The sequence below is a fragment of the Saccopteryx bilineata genome, chromosome 7, assembly GCF_036850765.1.
Source record: "Saccopteryx bilineata isolate mSacBil1 chromosome 7, mSacBil1_pri_phased_curated, whole genome shotgun sequence".
Lineage (NCBI taxonomy): Eukaryota > Metazoa > Chordata > Mammalia > Chiroptera > Emballonuridae > Saccopteryx > Saccopteryx bilineata.
In genome coordinates, this window is record NC_089496.1 from 58,327,796 (window position 1) to 58,342,876 (window position 15,081).

The window sequence follows — 15,081 nt, forward strand, 5'->3', positions numbered from 1 at the left end:
CACCCTGGTGGGAGTGTGCCCCCCATGCATGCCCACACCTCTGCCTACACCCTGGTGGGAGTGTGCCCCCATACATGCCCACCCCTCTGTCTACACCCTGGTGGGAGTGTGCCCCCCATGCATGCCCACACCTCTGCCTACACCCTGGTGGGAGTGCGCCCCCCATGTATGCCCACACCTCTCTGCCTACACCCTGGTGGGAGTGTGCCCCCCCATACATGCCCACACCTCTGCCTACACCCTGGTGGGAGTGCGCCCCCCATGTATGCCCACACCTCTCTGCCTACACCCTGGTGGGAGTGTACCCCCCATGCATGCCCACACCCCTCTGCCTACACCCTGGTGGGAGTGTACCCCCCATGCATGCCCACACCCCTCTGCCTACACCCTGGTGGGAGTGTGCCCCCCATGCATGCCCACACCTCTGCCTACACCCTGGTGGGAGTGTGCCCCCATGCATGCCCACACCCCTCTGCCTACACCCTGGTGGGAGTGTGCCCCCCATGCATGCCCACACCTCTGCCTACACCCTGGTGGGAGTGTGTCCCCATACATGCCCACCCCTCTGTCTACACCCTGGTGGGAGTGTGCCTCCCATGTATGCCCACACCCCTCTGCCTACACTCTGGTGGGAGTGTGTCTCCCATGCATGCTCACACCTCTGCCTACACCCTGGTGGGAGTGTGCCCCCCATGCATGCCCACACCTCTGCCTGGTGGGAGTGCGCCCCCCATGTATGCCCACACCTCTCTGCCTACACCCTGGTGGGAGTGTGCCCCCCATGCATGCCCATACCTCTGCCTACACCCTGGTGGGAGTGTGCCCCCCATGCATGCCCACACCTCTGCCTGGGCACTCAGGCACAGGAGCCCCCTGACGTTTAGAGCAGTTCTGGACCTAAAAGGACATTGGTCCTTTAGGACCAATGGTGGTCAGCCTTACCATGCTGAATATGATCCATTATAGTGGATCATATTCAGCTCCCCAGTGGTCAGCCTTACCATGCTGAATATGATCCATTATAGTGGAACAAAATAGAAAAGTTTGCAATCACCGATCACCATGACACAGCTCCTGGGTCCTGTCATGGACACAAACTGCTTGTGTGATGAGGACAAACCAGCTATTAAAACTGATGAAATTTCAGAGTGGTGAAACTCACTGGGATTCCCTTTCTGGGGCACTGCATGAATTCCTAGCAGGTGCCAGTTGTGGGGCAGAGAACAGCTCTACACAGGCCCCTGTGTGGTGCCTGCCCTGCAGGCTCCTGACACGTAGATGGGCCCCAGCCCATACCTGCTGGTCTTGGCGCTGCCCAGGCTGAAGTGGACACAGTTCAAGCACTGGTCTGCGTTGGGGCCGTCACAGCCCTTGTCCCCACACTCTGGGTGGCACACACCTTAAAGAAACAAGTGCTTCCTTTCAGCTATAGAGACACTTTCTGAGTCCAGTGCAGTCCCCAAAGACCCTGCATCGGGGTCAGAAGAAGTTCTCTAGACAGTGGTGGGCCTGGGGTCTGGACGACCACAGGGGAATGGTGGCCCCAGCTCAGGGTCCGTGTCTGAGGGTCTGACCCTCTAGGTAGAATAGCAGCGGCAGGTGGGAACCCAGATCTGTGGCGAGAAGAATGCTGTGCGAGGCCAGAAGAGAGGCTGGTGGGGGCAGGTGAGGCTGCGTTCCAAGATGCTGGACCAGCCAGCCGTCACATCTGCATCCGGAAGACAAAGCAACGTCACGGGGGTGTTGAGGGCGTTTGGGCCGCTGCCAGGAGCACTGCTGACCCCACAGGAAACAGCGGGAAAGACGGGCAGGGGGCCAGGCTGGATGTCCACGTGCCTGCGATCGAGGGTGTGGCGGGCCCCTTTCAGCCATCCTCCCTGCGGCCCTCCCTGTCTCCCTCTGGTTAACTCTGGGGCCAGGCATTGCTGTAAAGTGACGGGGACACAGCAGGAGCTCACTGGACACCAGCAGCCTCACCCCTGGGGGCTTCCCTCTCATGTCACAGGGAGAGCCCGGTATGAGCACCAGTCACCAGAGGCATGTCCAGACGTGTCCTCTTCCCCCTGGCCTGACACAAGTGACGGCATGCCGAGGCTGGCACAGTGGGGGAGAGGCTGCCCCACCAACCATCCCTCTCCCCCCTCCTCCAGGACACGGCTCAGGAAAGCCTGCCGGCTGGGAGGGCCCCGTGGGCCATTCTGAAGGCTTTTGACACTTTAGAAAGAACAAAAGAAACTTCCATCAGGTTTTAGTCATGGGGGAGGTGGGACTAAGTTCAGAGCAAAGAGGAGGTGATCTGCTGGCCACCGGCCCCGCACGGGTCAGACGGCAAGACAAAAGTCCCCCTTCTCTGTGCCCACAATGGTCTCTGCTGAGCTACACAAAGCCCTCTTCCTGCCTCTGCGTGGCCTCCAGCATTTCCCAGTGTCAAGCCGGTTTATTTTGCTTCCCTCCCTGAACGTTTGCTGTTGTTGGTATTTCTAATGTTTTCACTGTGGGTCCCACTGTGAACCCCTTTTAAGCAGAGTTCATCCCTGGGGACGCGCTGGACTGCACCTCCTGGTCTGGGTGGGAATGGAGTGGCATTGCCTGGTACTCAGCCCACCGGGGGCCCAAAGCTCGAAACACGTCACTGAGCCCTGCTCCCAACCCGGCCTGGCCCTGGCTCCCAGCTGTTTGCTGTTTGAAGACAGTTCCCATTTGATTTGATTCTTGTCCACGTCAGCCCAGTCCATTCACGGGGTTCGCCTCAGGAATCCTGCCCCCTTGCACTGTTTGGGCTGAAAACAGAAGAACTTGGCTACCAGGCTCTGGGCTTTTCAGCCCGCCAGCCAGCTGTGGCCTTCCAGATGCGTGGCCTCCTTCTGAAGTGACCTCTCGCTGAGCCCAGAGAGTAACACTTCAGTCTCACTTGATAAAGTTATCGGCCTCAATCTTAAGGCGACCTGGGGAGCCAGGGCGGGGAGAAACCATTTTCTCACTCTTTCTTAGCCCAGAAGGAAACGTCATGTGGGCAAGATCTGGTCTAGAACAGTCACAACAGAGGACTGAAACTGGGAAAATGTAGGTGTCCTTTCTTACCCACGCACGCTGAATATTCTAGACCGTCCCAGCCCAGGATGGCCCTGGGAAGGTCCTAGAGCAGTGTTTCCAGCTGCTGGTCCCCACGTGCTGACTCCCCTCCCCTCCCCTGGGGCCCCTCTGCAGGGGAGAGGTGCATCAGTGACACTGAGGGGCCAGGCAAGCCCGGGTCCATCCAACAGCATGACCAGCAGAGCACTGACAAGGCATCCAGGTGACCGGCTGTGTCCAGTCCCCTGAAAAGGTCAGTGAGCCTCTGCCCATGCAGGGATGTTTAGCTGACACCTGTGAGCACCTTCCTTAGTGTGGATCTCTACTTGAATTATCTCCAAAAGCCCAACATCAAGACTCAATTCTTTGGGAAGCGTTTCGAATTAAACCCGCCGGGCTGGCTGTCCTCGTCCACCCCTCCTGGCGTCAGGAACGCCTGTGGTTTGCTGTGCCCCGTCCTCGGGTGAGCACAGGTCACCATGCGGCACAGTCCTTACATCTCCCTTCCCCTCTCCTGCTGGAGGGACATTTCCAGAGACCCACAGCCCCCTGGCTCACTGCCTGAGGCCCCACACACGAGGGACCCGGGCCATGTGCTGAACCTCCGGGCTGACTGCTGACTTCCCTCGACAGGCAGATTTGAAAATGCTCCCTGAGATCATCAGAGGGGCCAACCCAGGATGAACGACTCAGGATGAGGGTTACAAAGCAACTGGGGTCTTGGGGGCTTGGCCATGACCGCTCAGAACAATCTCTTCAGGAACATGGTTTGTAAGTATCACTGGGTTTCTCGTCCTTCACGCCGTTCAGGAAAAGTGCACAGACTACCACGAGGCCACTGAGGGTTCTCGGCATCTCAGCCGGCCCACTGCGGCCACTGCCCATCTTCCCTGCTGGACCCCCAGGTCCTCCCATCCCTTAGCAGCACCCTCAAAGTTGGATATCAACACCCCCATTTACTTCCAGAACCCCAGACTCTACAAAGACCTCAGCCTTCCACCTCCTCTGCTCGGTTCCCAACGGCGGCCCCTTCCCAGCACAGCTGTCCTGCCACCAGGGTCGCCTGACACGCCCACAGGGGCCCTGATTCTCTTATCAGAGTCGTGCCCACCACCGTCTGGGACCGTTACCCTCACGGTGCCTGGGCTTCCATCTCACCAGGTGCTGGACCTGGGGTTAAGCCCCTCACCGCCAGGGACCAGCTCTCCGCATGTTCCAGAAACCTCCCCACGGCCCACTCCGTCTCTGTGCCAAGCTCTGCATGAGTTGTCAGTCATCATCAGCCCACTTCACAATGACCCTTGACCCTTCTTTCCCTGGGCTTTTCTGAGACGGCCAGGGGCAAGGGCCACCAGAGACACCACATCCTGCATGCCTCTTACTGGGCATTGGATCTACCTGGCTGCTTCCTTCTCCCTGATTACCCCCTTCTTCCTCCTCCTCTTCCCTCTTCTTCTTCCTCAAAGCCCTCTCCCCCTTTCCCTCCATCCACACCATCCTCTCTGGCCCTTCTGCCTGTTACTGGCCCACCTGTCCCACTGCCCTGAGAATGCAGGGGACACCCTGAGCCTCAGGACCCATCTGAATACCACAGAGCCCCCCTCTATCCACGGGGGCCACTCAGGAGAGGCTCAGGGTCCTGGCTGCAGACCCATCTCATACGGAGATTCCAGGACAGGTCGGCTCAGCATCAGCGGCAGATTTTACCATTAAAAAAAAAATCAGTCATTTATTAACAATTATGGAATCTTGCCAAGGCTTATAAATCACAGCAGGGTAACAGAGCAGATTAGTTCATATATAATTCAACGGTCCATTTTAAAGCAAAGGCAGAAGAAATTTAAAACAGAATCAACCATAATTTATGCCTGATATGCATGGGTGAAATGCTCCGCTGTGCCACCCGCTCCTGAGCTATGAGACGGCACGTGGCAGCGCGGGCACCGGCAGTCTCAGAGACCGCCCATCACTCATCAGGCAGCACGTGGCAGCGCGGGCACCTCTATCTCAGAGACCACCCACCACTCAGCACGGAGCACATGGCAGCTCGGGCACCTGTATTTCAGAGACTGCCCACCACTCAGCACGGAGCAGGCAGGCAGCCAGGGAAGAGAGGCCCAACCAGAAACACCCCGTCTCTCACTCCTAGCTGCCCTGGGAGTCTCTGAGGGGAAGAACAGCTTCCCCCACCCAGTGCTCATCGGGGGCGGGCAGCGTCTGAGACCCTCCCCTGCTGCTGGCTCTGCAGCGAGAGCCAGGCCACTAGTCATGACTTCACTGAGCATCTTTACTGCCTGGCAGAGTCCAAGCCCCTTCGTGTAGTGTTAGAATCTACTCACATGAGGTCTGGAGACCCAGCCCTGGGTCTCCGTCGCAGCCCGTGGGGCCGGGCAGGACCTGCATGCCTGCTCTGTCCCTGGCTGGGCTCATTCCACCCAGCCGTCCTGTCCTCCTTAGGACCCTGGTCCTTCCCACATCCTGGTGACAAGGACCGGCGTGGGCGGGCGTGAGAGCGAGTCAGGACGCTGCCGTGAGATGGGAGCCTGGAGGAGCCCTGTTTCTGGTTGGGCATACAGAACCTCGCTGTCTGGCCTGGGAGGGGAGGTACTTACTGCTCTGAAGTGTACTTACTGGTCTGTAAAGTACTAGGAGAGCCGTGGGAGGAGGGAGCTGTGTGAGTACAAATTAGCAACATTATTACGACATCCAGCACGAGAGGAGACACACCACCCTAACCCACCTCAGCCGGGAGCAGCCCACACGCTCAGGCCCACAGCGCACAGCCAGACCTCTAGGAGGCTGCCGTGTCCTCAGGAGCCGGGCTCATTACCTGTGTAGTCCTCTTCGTCCTCAGGAACCTCGGCCGGGGACGGTGACAGAGCGGCCCTGGGCGGCTCCAGCTCCGGGGTGGAGAGCTCCAGCATCCGGGAGCGGGACTGGTGGGAGCTGAAGGTGGTGTACGGGTGCTCCGCCGTGCCGTACAGGATGAGGCTCCACTCTTTCAGCTTACCTGGAAGGCACCGACCCAGAGTCAAGAGCCCTCCCTGGGGAAGCTCTTGAACTCCGGCCCCTCATGGAGGTGCCAGCTGCTGCCCAGCTCCAGCTCCCAAGCCCCCGCCCCGCACATAGTAGGGCTCTGTGGCCCCTCCTTCACTTCCGAGCCACCAGGACCAGGGACGTGCCTGCTGCCCATGCTCTCTGCCCCAGGGTCTTCCCGCAGCCTCCCCAAAGGCCCCACCCCATCACTGGGGACAACAGCCTCCCTTCTCTCCCGGAGTACCTGACTCAGTGGGCAGGCCTGGGGCACATGGCCCCAAGCAGTGTTCCTTCCTTTTAGCCATCGCCCTGGCCAATCCAAGAGCCAGGCCCCAAACGCTTGCAGCAACCCCCCAGGTCTCTCCTGGCCAGGCCAGCTCTGGGGGACCTGTGCCCCTGACTTTGAAGCACCACTCCTAAGCTAGCCAGCTCCTAGGATAAAGCCACTCAGACACTCAGTGGCCATTTCCCCAACACGTCCCCACGTGGGTTGGGAGGGCAACACCAGCAGCAGGTCAGGGGCTCGGTGCAGACACAGGCCCTGGCAAGCTGGCCGTCTTCAACCCCCAGATGTGGCAGACCCACATTCAACCCCAGCACCGGATCCAGGCATCTGAGGCCCTGAGTGACTGACTGTTGTCATTAGAGTGGGGGCACAGGGACTGCACGGCAGGACCAAGGGCTCTGCAGTGATGGTCTGCATCGGGACTTATTTCAGACCTGCGTGATGTCGCTGGACACCCCCAGCAGGGACCTGGGCACTGAGACTAGACTCTTACTTTCATAAGCAGTTTTGGTGGGCAAGCCAGAGGGGTGGCTCTGGGCCTGGGGTCACCACGCAGCCGTGTGGAGGGAGAAGGAGGAAAGAACCCCAAGAAACTGAAACTGCAGCTCGTAAGCGTTCTCCACACAAGGGGAATTTTTTCTTTTTCTCTGTGTCTGTCTATCAGAGATGATGGATGCAGCTAAGCCACTGTGCTGATCATCCCACAGGACACATAAGACATCACACTGTGCACCTTACCCACAGTCAGCGCCCTATGCCAGTCACCTCTCAGTAAAACCAGGGAAGCTGAATGTCAAGAGACCAGAAGGAGAGAAGGGGCTGGAGGGGAGGCGAAGCTGCAGGAGTAGAAGACAGACTTAATTTTTGTTTTAAAAAACCCCATGGTATATATTTCCTTTCAGGAGCATGAATTTTTTAGCAAATAAAAGTTTAATTTCGAAAAGCTATAAACAAAGAGGTTGTATGGTCAAGAAACAAAAACATTAAAAAGCTGTATACAGGCCCTGGCCGGTTGGCTCAGTGATAGAGCGTCGGCCTGGCGTGCAGGAGTCCTGGGTTCAATTCCTGGCCAGGCACACAGGAGAAGCACTCATCTGCTTCTCCACCCCTCCCCCTCTCCTTCCTCTCTGTCTCTCTCTTCCCCTCCCACAGCCAAGGCTCCACTGGAGCAAAGTTTGCCCAGGCGCTGAGGATGGCTCTGTGGCCTCTGCCTCAGGCACTAGAATGGCTCTGGTTTTGGCAGAGTGACGCCCCAAGATGGGCAGAGCATTGCCCCCTGGTGGGCATGCCAGGTGGATCCCGGTCGGGTGCATGCGGGAGTCTGTCTGACTGCCTCCCGTTTCCAGCTTTGGGAAAATACAAAAAAAAAAAAAAAAAAAAAAAAAAAAAAAAAAAGGCTGTATACACAATAATACAAAATCCATGCCTGCACAGAGCACAGTGGACGTCAACCGCCAGCCCCAGCCTGGCCACCGTCTCTCTCCCCACAGGCAACCCAGTGACCCATCTGTCATGAATCCTTCCAGAGGTAAATTCTTATTCAAGCAAGAATGAACATACACCCAGCCCTGTCCCCTTTATTCGGAGACCTGGTATCCTGTACCTCGTTTTTACAATTAACCATGCATCTTGGACATTTATACAATGGAATACTATGCAGTCATGAAGAAGAAAAGGAAGTCACCTTTTGCAGTAGCATGAATGGACCTGGACAGCATTATGCTAAGTGAGATAAGCCCTTCAGGGAAAGACATCTCACTTATATGTGGAATCTAATGAACAAAATAAACTAACAAGTAAAATAGAGATAGACTGACTCATACACAGAGAGCTGACAGCTGTGAGGGGGGCTTGGGTGAGGGAGGTGGAGGGAAAGAGCAAAAAAAGACAAAAATCCCCTCATAGACACAGACAACAGCATGGTGATTTCTAGAAGTGGGGGATTTGTGTGAGGGGGACGAATGGTGATGGATGAAGCCTTGACTTGGGGGTGAGCACACAACGCAGTGTACAGAGATGTGCTGCAGACTTGGGCGCCTGAAACCTGTATAGTCAGCGTTACCCCAATAAGTTGTTTTGAAAAAGAGGCACTTCTGTAGTCACTAGTGAGACTGCGGAGCACAACGCACGTCGGTGACCTTCCGTCCCTGCATTACAGCAGGCGCGGATCCCCGACTGGTGGGGTGTCTGCAAACATGAGCCATTACAGCGTGCTGAGCCTGTGATCACAGCAGCCGGGGCCAGAGAGGTGAGCAGGGCTGAGCCCTCCCTGCAGGGACATGGTCAGGGTCAGGGCTGGAGTCCCGGCTCTGCCCCCCAGGGAACACTTACTCTCTCTGCGCCTCAGCTCCCTCGTCCGGGCATGGGGATGACCACAACACCCTTTACACCAGAGTGTGGTTCGGGGATGAAGTGATTTAAAGACGGCTAAGCACTTAGTGTGGTGACCGCCACACAGGAGCGGTTATCCAGTGTGAAATAAAATCTAACAAGCATATCATTTCATACCTTCCCCAGCTCACAGCCCCCACTGAAACAAAAAGATCAGCCTCCACAGAGTCGTGGCACAGACAGAAGTGGAGACCCAGGAACAGGACACCACTGGGCTCTGGTCTTGGGGGGAGGTCTCCTCCTGCCCAGCCACTGCCCCTGTCACCAGGAATGCCCAGCACACTGAGGGACCAGACCCCCGGCCGGTGCCCTCCTCTCCCACCAGCCCCAGTGCCCACACTCAGTCTGGGGAGCTGAGACACTGAGTGGAAAACCAGAGAGAGGCAGCGAGGAACACCTTGCCGGCTGCCCCGACCCCCTCGAGACCCGGGGCCACTCCGCAGAGCCACTGTCGGGGGCTGGTGACCTTCGGAAGGCCGGTCTGCTTGAAGCCAAGTGTTTAACAAGAGTGACTTGTTTTCTGGTCAAGACACGTGGGCAGCATGCCTGCTCATGTCTCCCTGTGAAAACCCAACTAGTAACCTTCTTTCCTTATTTTCCAGGAGGAGGAGGTCTTAAAAGGGATTTTAATCCAAATTCTTTGGCTTCTCTCCTCAGATTCCTGAGACTGCACAAGAAAGTACAGCAAATCCTTTCCTTACACACTTCGGGACGGCACCACAAGACTCTGTTCAAGTCACCAGCAAAGCCCAGCGACTGTGGTTGTGACAGGCAGGGGACCATCCTCGGGGAGGCCTGCAGGGCCGCCAAGAACGGCTTTCTCATCATCCTCCGTCTTAGTGTGGTGTCTCCCCTGGATGAACTGAGTTTGCAACGAACAAGTAGGATTATTCTTATTATTCAAAGAAAGAACAGAATTAAGGATAAATTTGTCAATAGGAAAGTACCACCAGCATGGACATGCTTCATTTCCTGGCATCTTAATAAAAAATGTTTATTGATTGATTTTTTTAGAGAGAGAGAGGGAGAGAGAGAGAAATACTGACCTGTTGTTCCACCTACTTATGCATTCACTGGTTGCTGCTTGCATGTGCCCTGACCAGAAATCGAACCCGCAACCTTGGCTTATCAGGATGACGCTCTAACCAACTGAGCTACCCAGCCAGGACCTGGGCATTTTGAATTAAGCAGTAAAAATTCTGGCAAGGAGAATTTACAATTGAGAAGAAAGGTAGAAGTGGATCTATTAGATTAAAAACTCTCATCTAAGGCCCTGGCTGGGTAGCTCAGTTGGTGAGAGGTGCTGTCCTCATATGCCAAGGTTGTGGGTTCAATCCCTGGTGAGGGCACACACAAGAGTCAAGCAATAAATGCATGAGGAAGTGGAACAAAAAATTGATGTTCTCTCTTTCTCTCTCTCTCTCTCTCTCTCTCTATATATATATATATATATATATTTATTTATTTATTTATATTTATATATCTCAAATCTTAACAGAATTTTAAAAATCTCTCATTTATTACTTTTGAAAACCTGGGTTTTCTTTGGCCATAAGGGGAGTTATTAACCATATTTATTAATATTTTACCATATTTAAAACATGCAGGGAGAATTCTTTATTCAAAACAATAAAGAGAGAGAGAGGCCTAGAAAAATCAAGAAATCTGTCAGTCTAACACGGTGGTGGAAACTTTTTCCTTCTGAGGTCCAGGGAGCCTGCGCTACGAAGTTTACCGAGCTTAATGCAGAGCTTTGGATGGAAGGAATGCAAATGGCTTCATCTATTTATAAAAATATAAAAATATACAAGAGCACGTTAACAGACTTGATTTTATAGTATGTGAACTGTATTTCAATAGAGCTGTTATATGAAATACTGTATATATACACACACAGAAATAACAACTTTAATAAATTTAGCACATAGTTAAAAATGCATGTTAAGTCCACACTACAGCAAGCGGGAGGGAAGAAGACAAAGGGGACTTGGGAGTGGACAGGAAAGGACAAGAAGGGTACACACACGTGTGTCCCTCACACGTGTGCACACGCACACAGAGCCAGGTGCAAAGTAGGGAATATGGGAGCATCTTCCTCATGATCTTGTACCACAAACCCCTTAGCGACGGCAGTGTCACATGGAGCATTCATTAGCCTGAGAGCAGCAACATAAAGACCTCCGAGAACAGAAAGAAAAAGGGCAACTTTCAAGAGAAGACACAGTTTATACACAAACACCTGAAAAGTCTTCACCCTCCTTCATAATGATCACAACACAAACTAAGGGAAAACATCATTTTTCTCCTCTAGAACTGTGGAATGAATATGCCGATGGACACCTCCTGAGGTTGCAAATTGGTTCAACTGTTTTGAAAAAAAAATTGGTAATATGTAGCAAAAGCAGATACATTTGTGGTTTCCATCTCTTATTTGTCCCAATAATTGGATTTCTGGTGAAGGATCCCAAGGAATGATTTTAAATTCAAGAGAAAGCTTTCTGCATTAAGTTTTCTATTTATAATGACAAAAAAACAAACAAACCCAGAAAGCAATCCACATGTCCAATGACAGAAGGGCGCTTAAATAAATTATGGTATTTCTCCTTGGCAACATATTATACAAAATACATAAAATGCTGCTTGCAAAGTATATACAATGACACTAAAAAGTGCTCGATGTGCAAGTAACAGAGAGAAATACGCAGTGACGTCTGCAAAGTGTCGGAATAAAAGGGCACATGGAACTGAGACGTACTTTCGACGGTGACGTGCTTCTGACAGGAATGAAGTCAACCTGAGAAGGGGTTTCAGGAGAGTTCTTCCTCTTCCCATATCCTTTTATTTTTAATTTGCATTAACAATTTGTATTTTAGTTTAGTGTTTTGTTACATTCATGATCAAGAGACACAGAACCGACTGAACACATTGTGACGTCCCCAGGTGCGCGGTGGTGGCGAGGCTGTACCTGGACCGAAGGAGGTGGGGACAGTGACCTCTCTTGGATGAGGGGACGCAGGGGCAATGTCACTGACACGGTCCCGTGAGAGTGCAGAGGGGGGTGAAGAGCAGCCGAAGTGAACACAGACTGATGATGATGAAGCAAACTGAACAGAACATCTTGATGGCCACGTGTGAGGTGACGGGGACCCCACCCAGCCCCTCAGTTCCGTTTCCAGGTTCACATTCTCCAGAAATGAGAGTGACACATTGGAAAGCCATCACAGAAGTAACAAACTCAAATCTGACTTCCCAGGTACCAGAACAAGACAGATGGAGCCACCAAATGCGGTTGCAAAACTTCAACTTCTACTAGAAACAAAGATGTCAGCCCCACAGAGATCAATAAAAGTAACAATACGATGAGGACAGGCTGCTCTTAGGAAGAAGGAAACGTGTGAAAGAGCCACTAGGAGAAATCAAGAAAGCACGGAACTTTGCATGATGAAAAAAGGGAAAAAGCCGTCCCCCAGGGAGACTTTTTTTGACAGAGACAGAGAGAGACACAGAAAGAGGAACAGATAGGGACAGATAGACAGAAAAGGAGAGAGATGAGAAGCATCAATTCTTCATTGCTACTCCTTAGTTGTTCACTGATTGCTTTCTCATATGTGCCTTGACTGTGGACTTAGAGCAGAGCGAGTGACCTCTTGCTCAAGCCAGCGACCTTGGGCTTCAAGCCAGCGACCCCACGCTCAAGCTGGTGATCCTGTACTCAAGCCTGCGACCTCAGGGTTTCAAACCTGGGTCCTCCGCATCCCAGCCTGATGCTCTATCCACTGCGACAGTACTTGGTCAGGCGGGGGAGACTTTTCTCCTGCTTTTAACCAATTATTCAACGTTTTGCTGAGGACACACAACAGAAAATAGAGTTGACTAAAATTATATGCTCTTGATTTAACGAGGTTCATGGTGGCACACTCACACATTCATTCGTCCCATCAGCCTAGTACTGCCCTTCTCCATGTTCGAGGTGCTGAGCCCCCAGCAGAGAGGCGGGACTAGTCCTGCACCACAGAGGCCAGCTGCCTATCCCCAGCAAAGCCACACCAGACCAGTTCTTAACAGGAGCCTGTGACTGCCTATTGCTCTCCAATGTCACACAGAGGTCACTAAAGCCCCTGTCCTGCCACCGGGATACAGATGCTATCCAGGTCTCCTGGACAACAACAGTCTCAGGCAAAGCCCACACTCGGAGGCTGCCCAGGAGGGGCTGTCCCAGGACAATCATAGTGGGAGGAAGGGCTCAGGTAGAGAAAGAGGGGGAACAACCATCAAGCTAGCCGAAATGTTCAAACAGAACAGTAGGTGCTGGGCCAGGGAACATCTTCCAAACAGGCCTCGTCAGAAAGGGTGTGAGCTTCACCTCCTGTCAATCACTGCAAGCCTCAGGTGCACTCTGGGTTACGTTACCTGCCCCTGCCAACAGCTAAATGCAGGGCAGTCTGTGGGGAGTGAAGCCACAGGCTCCCAAGTACTGCTGACCCCTAGCCACTGCAGCTCCTACCTGTGTGGGAACAGGCCAGACTTAAGGGAAGGGGGCGGGGCCCAATTTGGGAGCCACAGATGGAATACAATGTCACATTCATGGAGTAAAACATAATTAGTGCTTGTACTTGGAGGTCGATAGTGTAAACTCTCTGAACTATTTTGAGCAATGTTTGAAAAAATAATAATTTCCTCAGTTCTTTTTTTTTAAGTCTTCCATTCAAGCAAGTGGAGCACCTTTGTGAGGCCACTGAACCCTTTGAGTAGTGAATTTTTTGATAACCCTTTGAGTGAGGACGGAATTAATGTTCATACTGCTCAAAGGGTTAATAGAATTCGGTGTATAGACGTCACATGGGATGGGGTTCCAAGATGCTGAACGTCAAGAATTAGTTGTTGGCAGTGTTGACATTTTAGGCACCATGGTCAGACACAGATCAGAATCCTGAAACCTTTAAACATCCTCATAAAGGATTTGTTCATATAAAAACTTCCTGCACATGAACCTCACCCAAACCTCTGGAGCAGATGCTATTTCTCCCATCGTCCATGGGCAGAAACAGAGATTGAGAAAGAGGTTCCCTGACCAGGCAGGAAGGAGCCCCACTGGAACTCAGACCCCAGCTCTAAGACACTGCCCTGGGCTCTCCCAGAACTGGGTCCTCAGGTCCTAAGTCCTTTGTGCCAACTGCAATACTTGTGGTCACCTGGTCTTCCTCCCACCACCCAGCTTCGCATAGAAATGTCCTCTTCTCAGTCCAGGTATCGTGGCACGTGGGTCAGGTCTGGTCTCCAGAACTAACCTGAGCCCCCAGAGTTTACTCCAAATGCACTACCTTCTGCCTGGACCTCTCTGAACTTGCCCCGGCTTCCACTTTCAGGTTTGTGGGAAGGTGGGATTCCACGGAAGCGGGCAGGTGGAGTCAGGTGTGCCGGGCCAGGCTCCAGAGAAAGCTAAGATGGGTGGGAACGTAAATGGCTGTGACCCCAAGAACACACCTGCACGCACATGGGAGCCGCAGAAAAGCCTATGCATCTCAGGGTATCGCAAAACCTAGGTGGTGGTTAGCGAGTGCTGGTTTCTTTGGATTGGAAGAGAATGTTGTTGAGAAGAAGGAAGAATGGAAATGTACCAGTGGAGGTCAAGACTCAGGAGAGTTTTCATTTCAGTCCACTGAATAGCAGGCACTCTTGCCAGCCCAAGTGTAACCCTGGACTCTACTGTTTTCAAGTTCTGGGTGCTCCAGAGCCTCAGCCACTTACAACTTCCTTAAAGACCCAGAGGCAGGTCTCCACCAGTTACTCTGGGCTGGAACTTTCCCAGAGGGCAAATGGACCACTTCCTAAGACTGTGGTGAGAACCTACACTTGCAGCAGACCGGTCAGAAGAGGGAAGAAGGAAAACCTGAACTTCCATGACAACTACTCTGTGCCTCACGGCACCAGAGGTGTTCACCCTCCCATCAAGTGCTCACAACAGTGAGGGAAACTTTCCTCACAAGGTCCCCAGACAGTAACGGGGAGACAGTCCCGGGAGCCAGGCCCTCCTACATCCACGTCCCTGCTCTCCCCCCAGATCACATGGTGGTCCCAAGTGCAGACCACCATCCACAGCCTGGAATTGGCTGTGCAACCCCTAGAACATCTGCTTGCTGTCTTGCTACCATATTTCCCTTGTTTTAACTCATATTTTCTTTGATTACTACAAAGATGAAATATTTTTTGTTGATAGGTTATTTATATTTTTTCTCTATGAATTGCCTTTTCAGGCTTTTTGCCTATTTTTCTGGTGGGGTGCTTTTATATTTCTT

At 52.9% G+C, this 15,081-nt stretch overlaps 1 protein-coding gene across 3 annotated transcripts in view; it reads right to left on the bottom strand.

Annotated features, from left to right (window-relative positions):
- PCSK6 (proprotein convertase subtilisin/kexin type 6) overlaps window positions 1-15,081 on the bottom strand; it is a 102,562-nt gene that overhangs the window by 11,877 nt on the left and 75,604 nt on the right. For 2 of the 3 annotated variants that reach the window (XM_066238559.1, XM_066238557.1), the window contains exons 14-16: window positions 5,903-6,082; window positions 5,704-5,742; window positions 1,297-1,399 (exon numbers count right to left, since the gene is read on the bottom strand). In XM_066238559.1, coding sequence (XP_066094656.1) covers window positions 1,297-1,399; window positions 5,704-5,742; window positions 5,903-6,082 — 322 coding nt within the window. The remainder of the gene's footprint in view (window positions 1-1,296; window positions 1,400-5,703; window positions 5,743-5,902; window positions 6,083-15,081) is intronic. The other variant, XM_066238560.1, reaches the window with a different exon arrangement.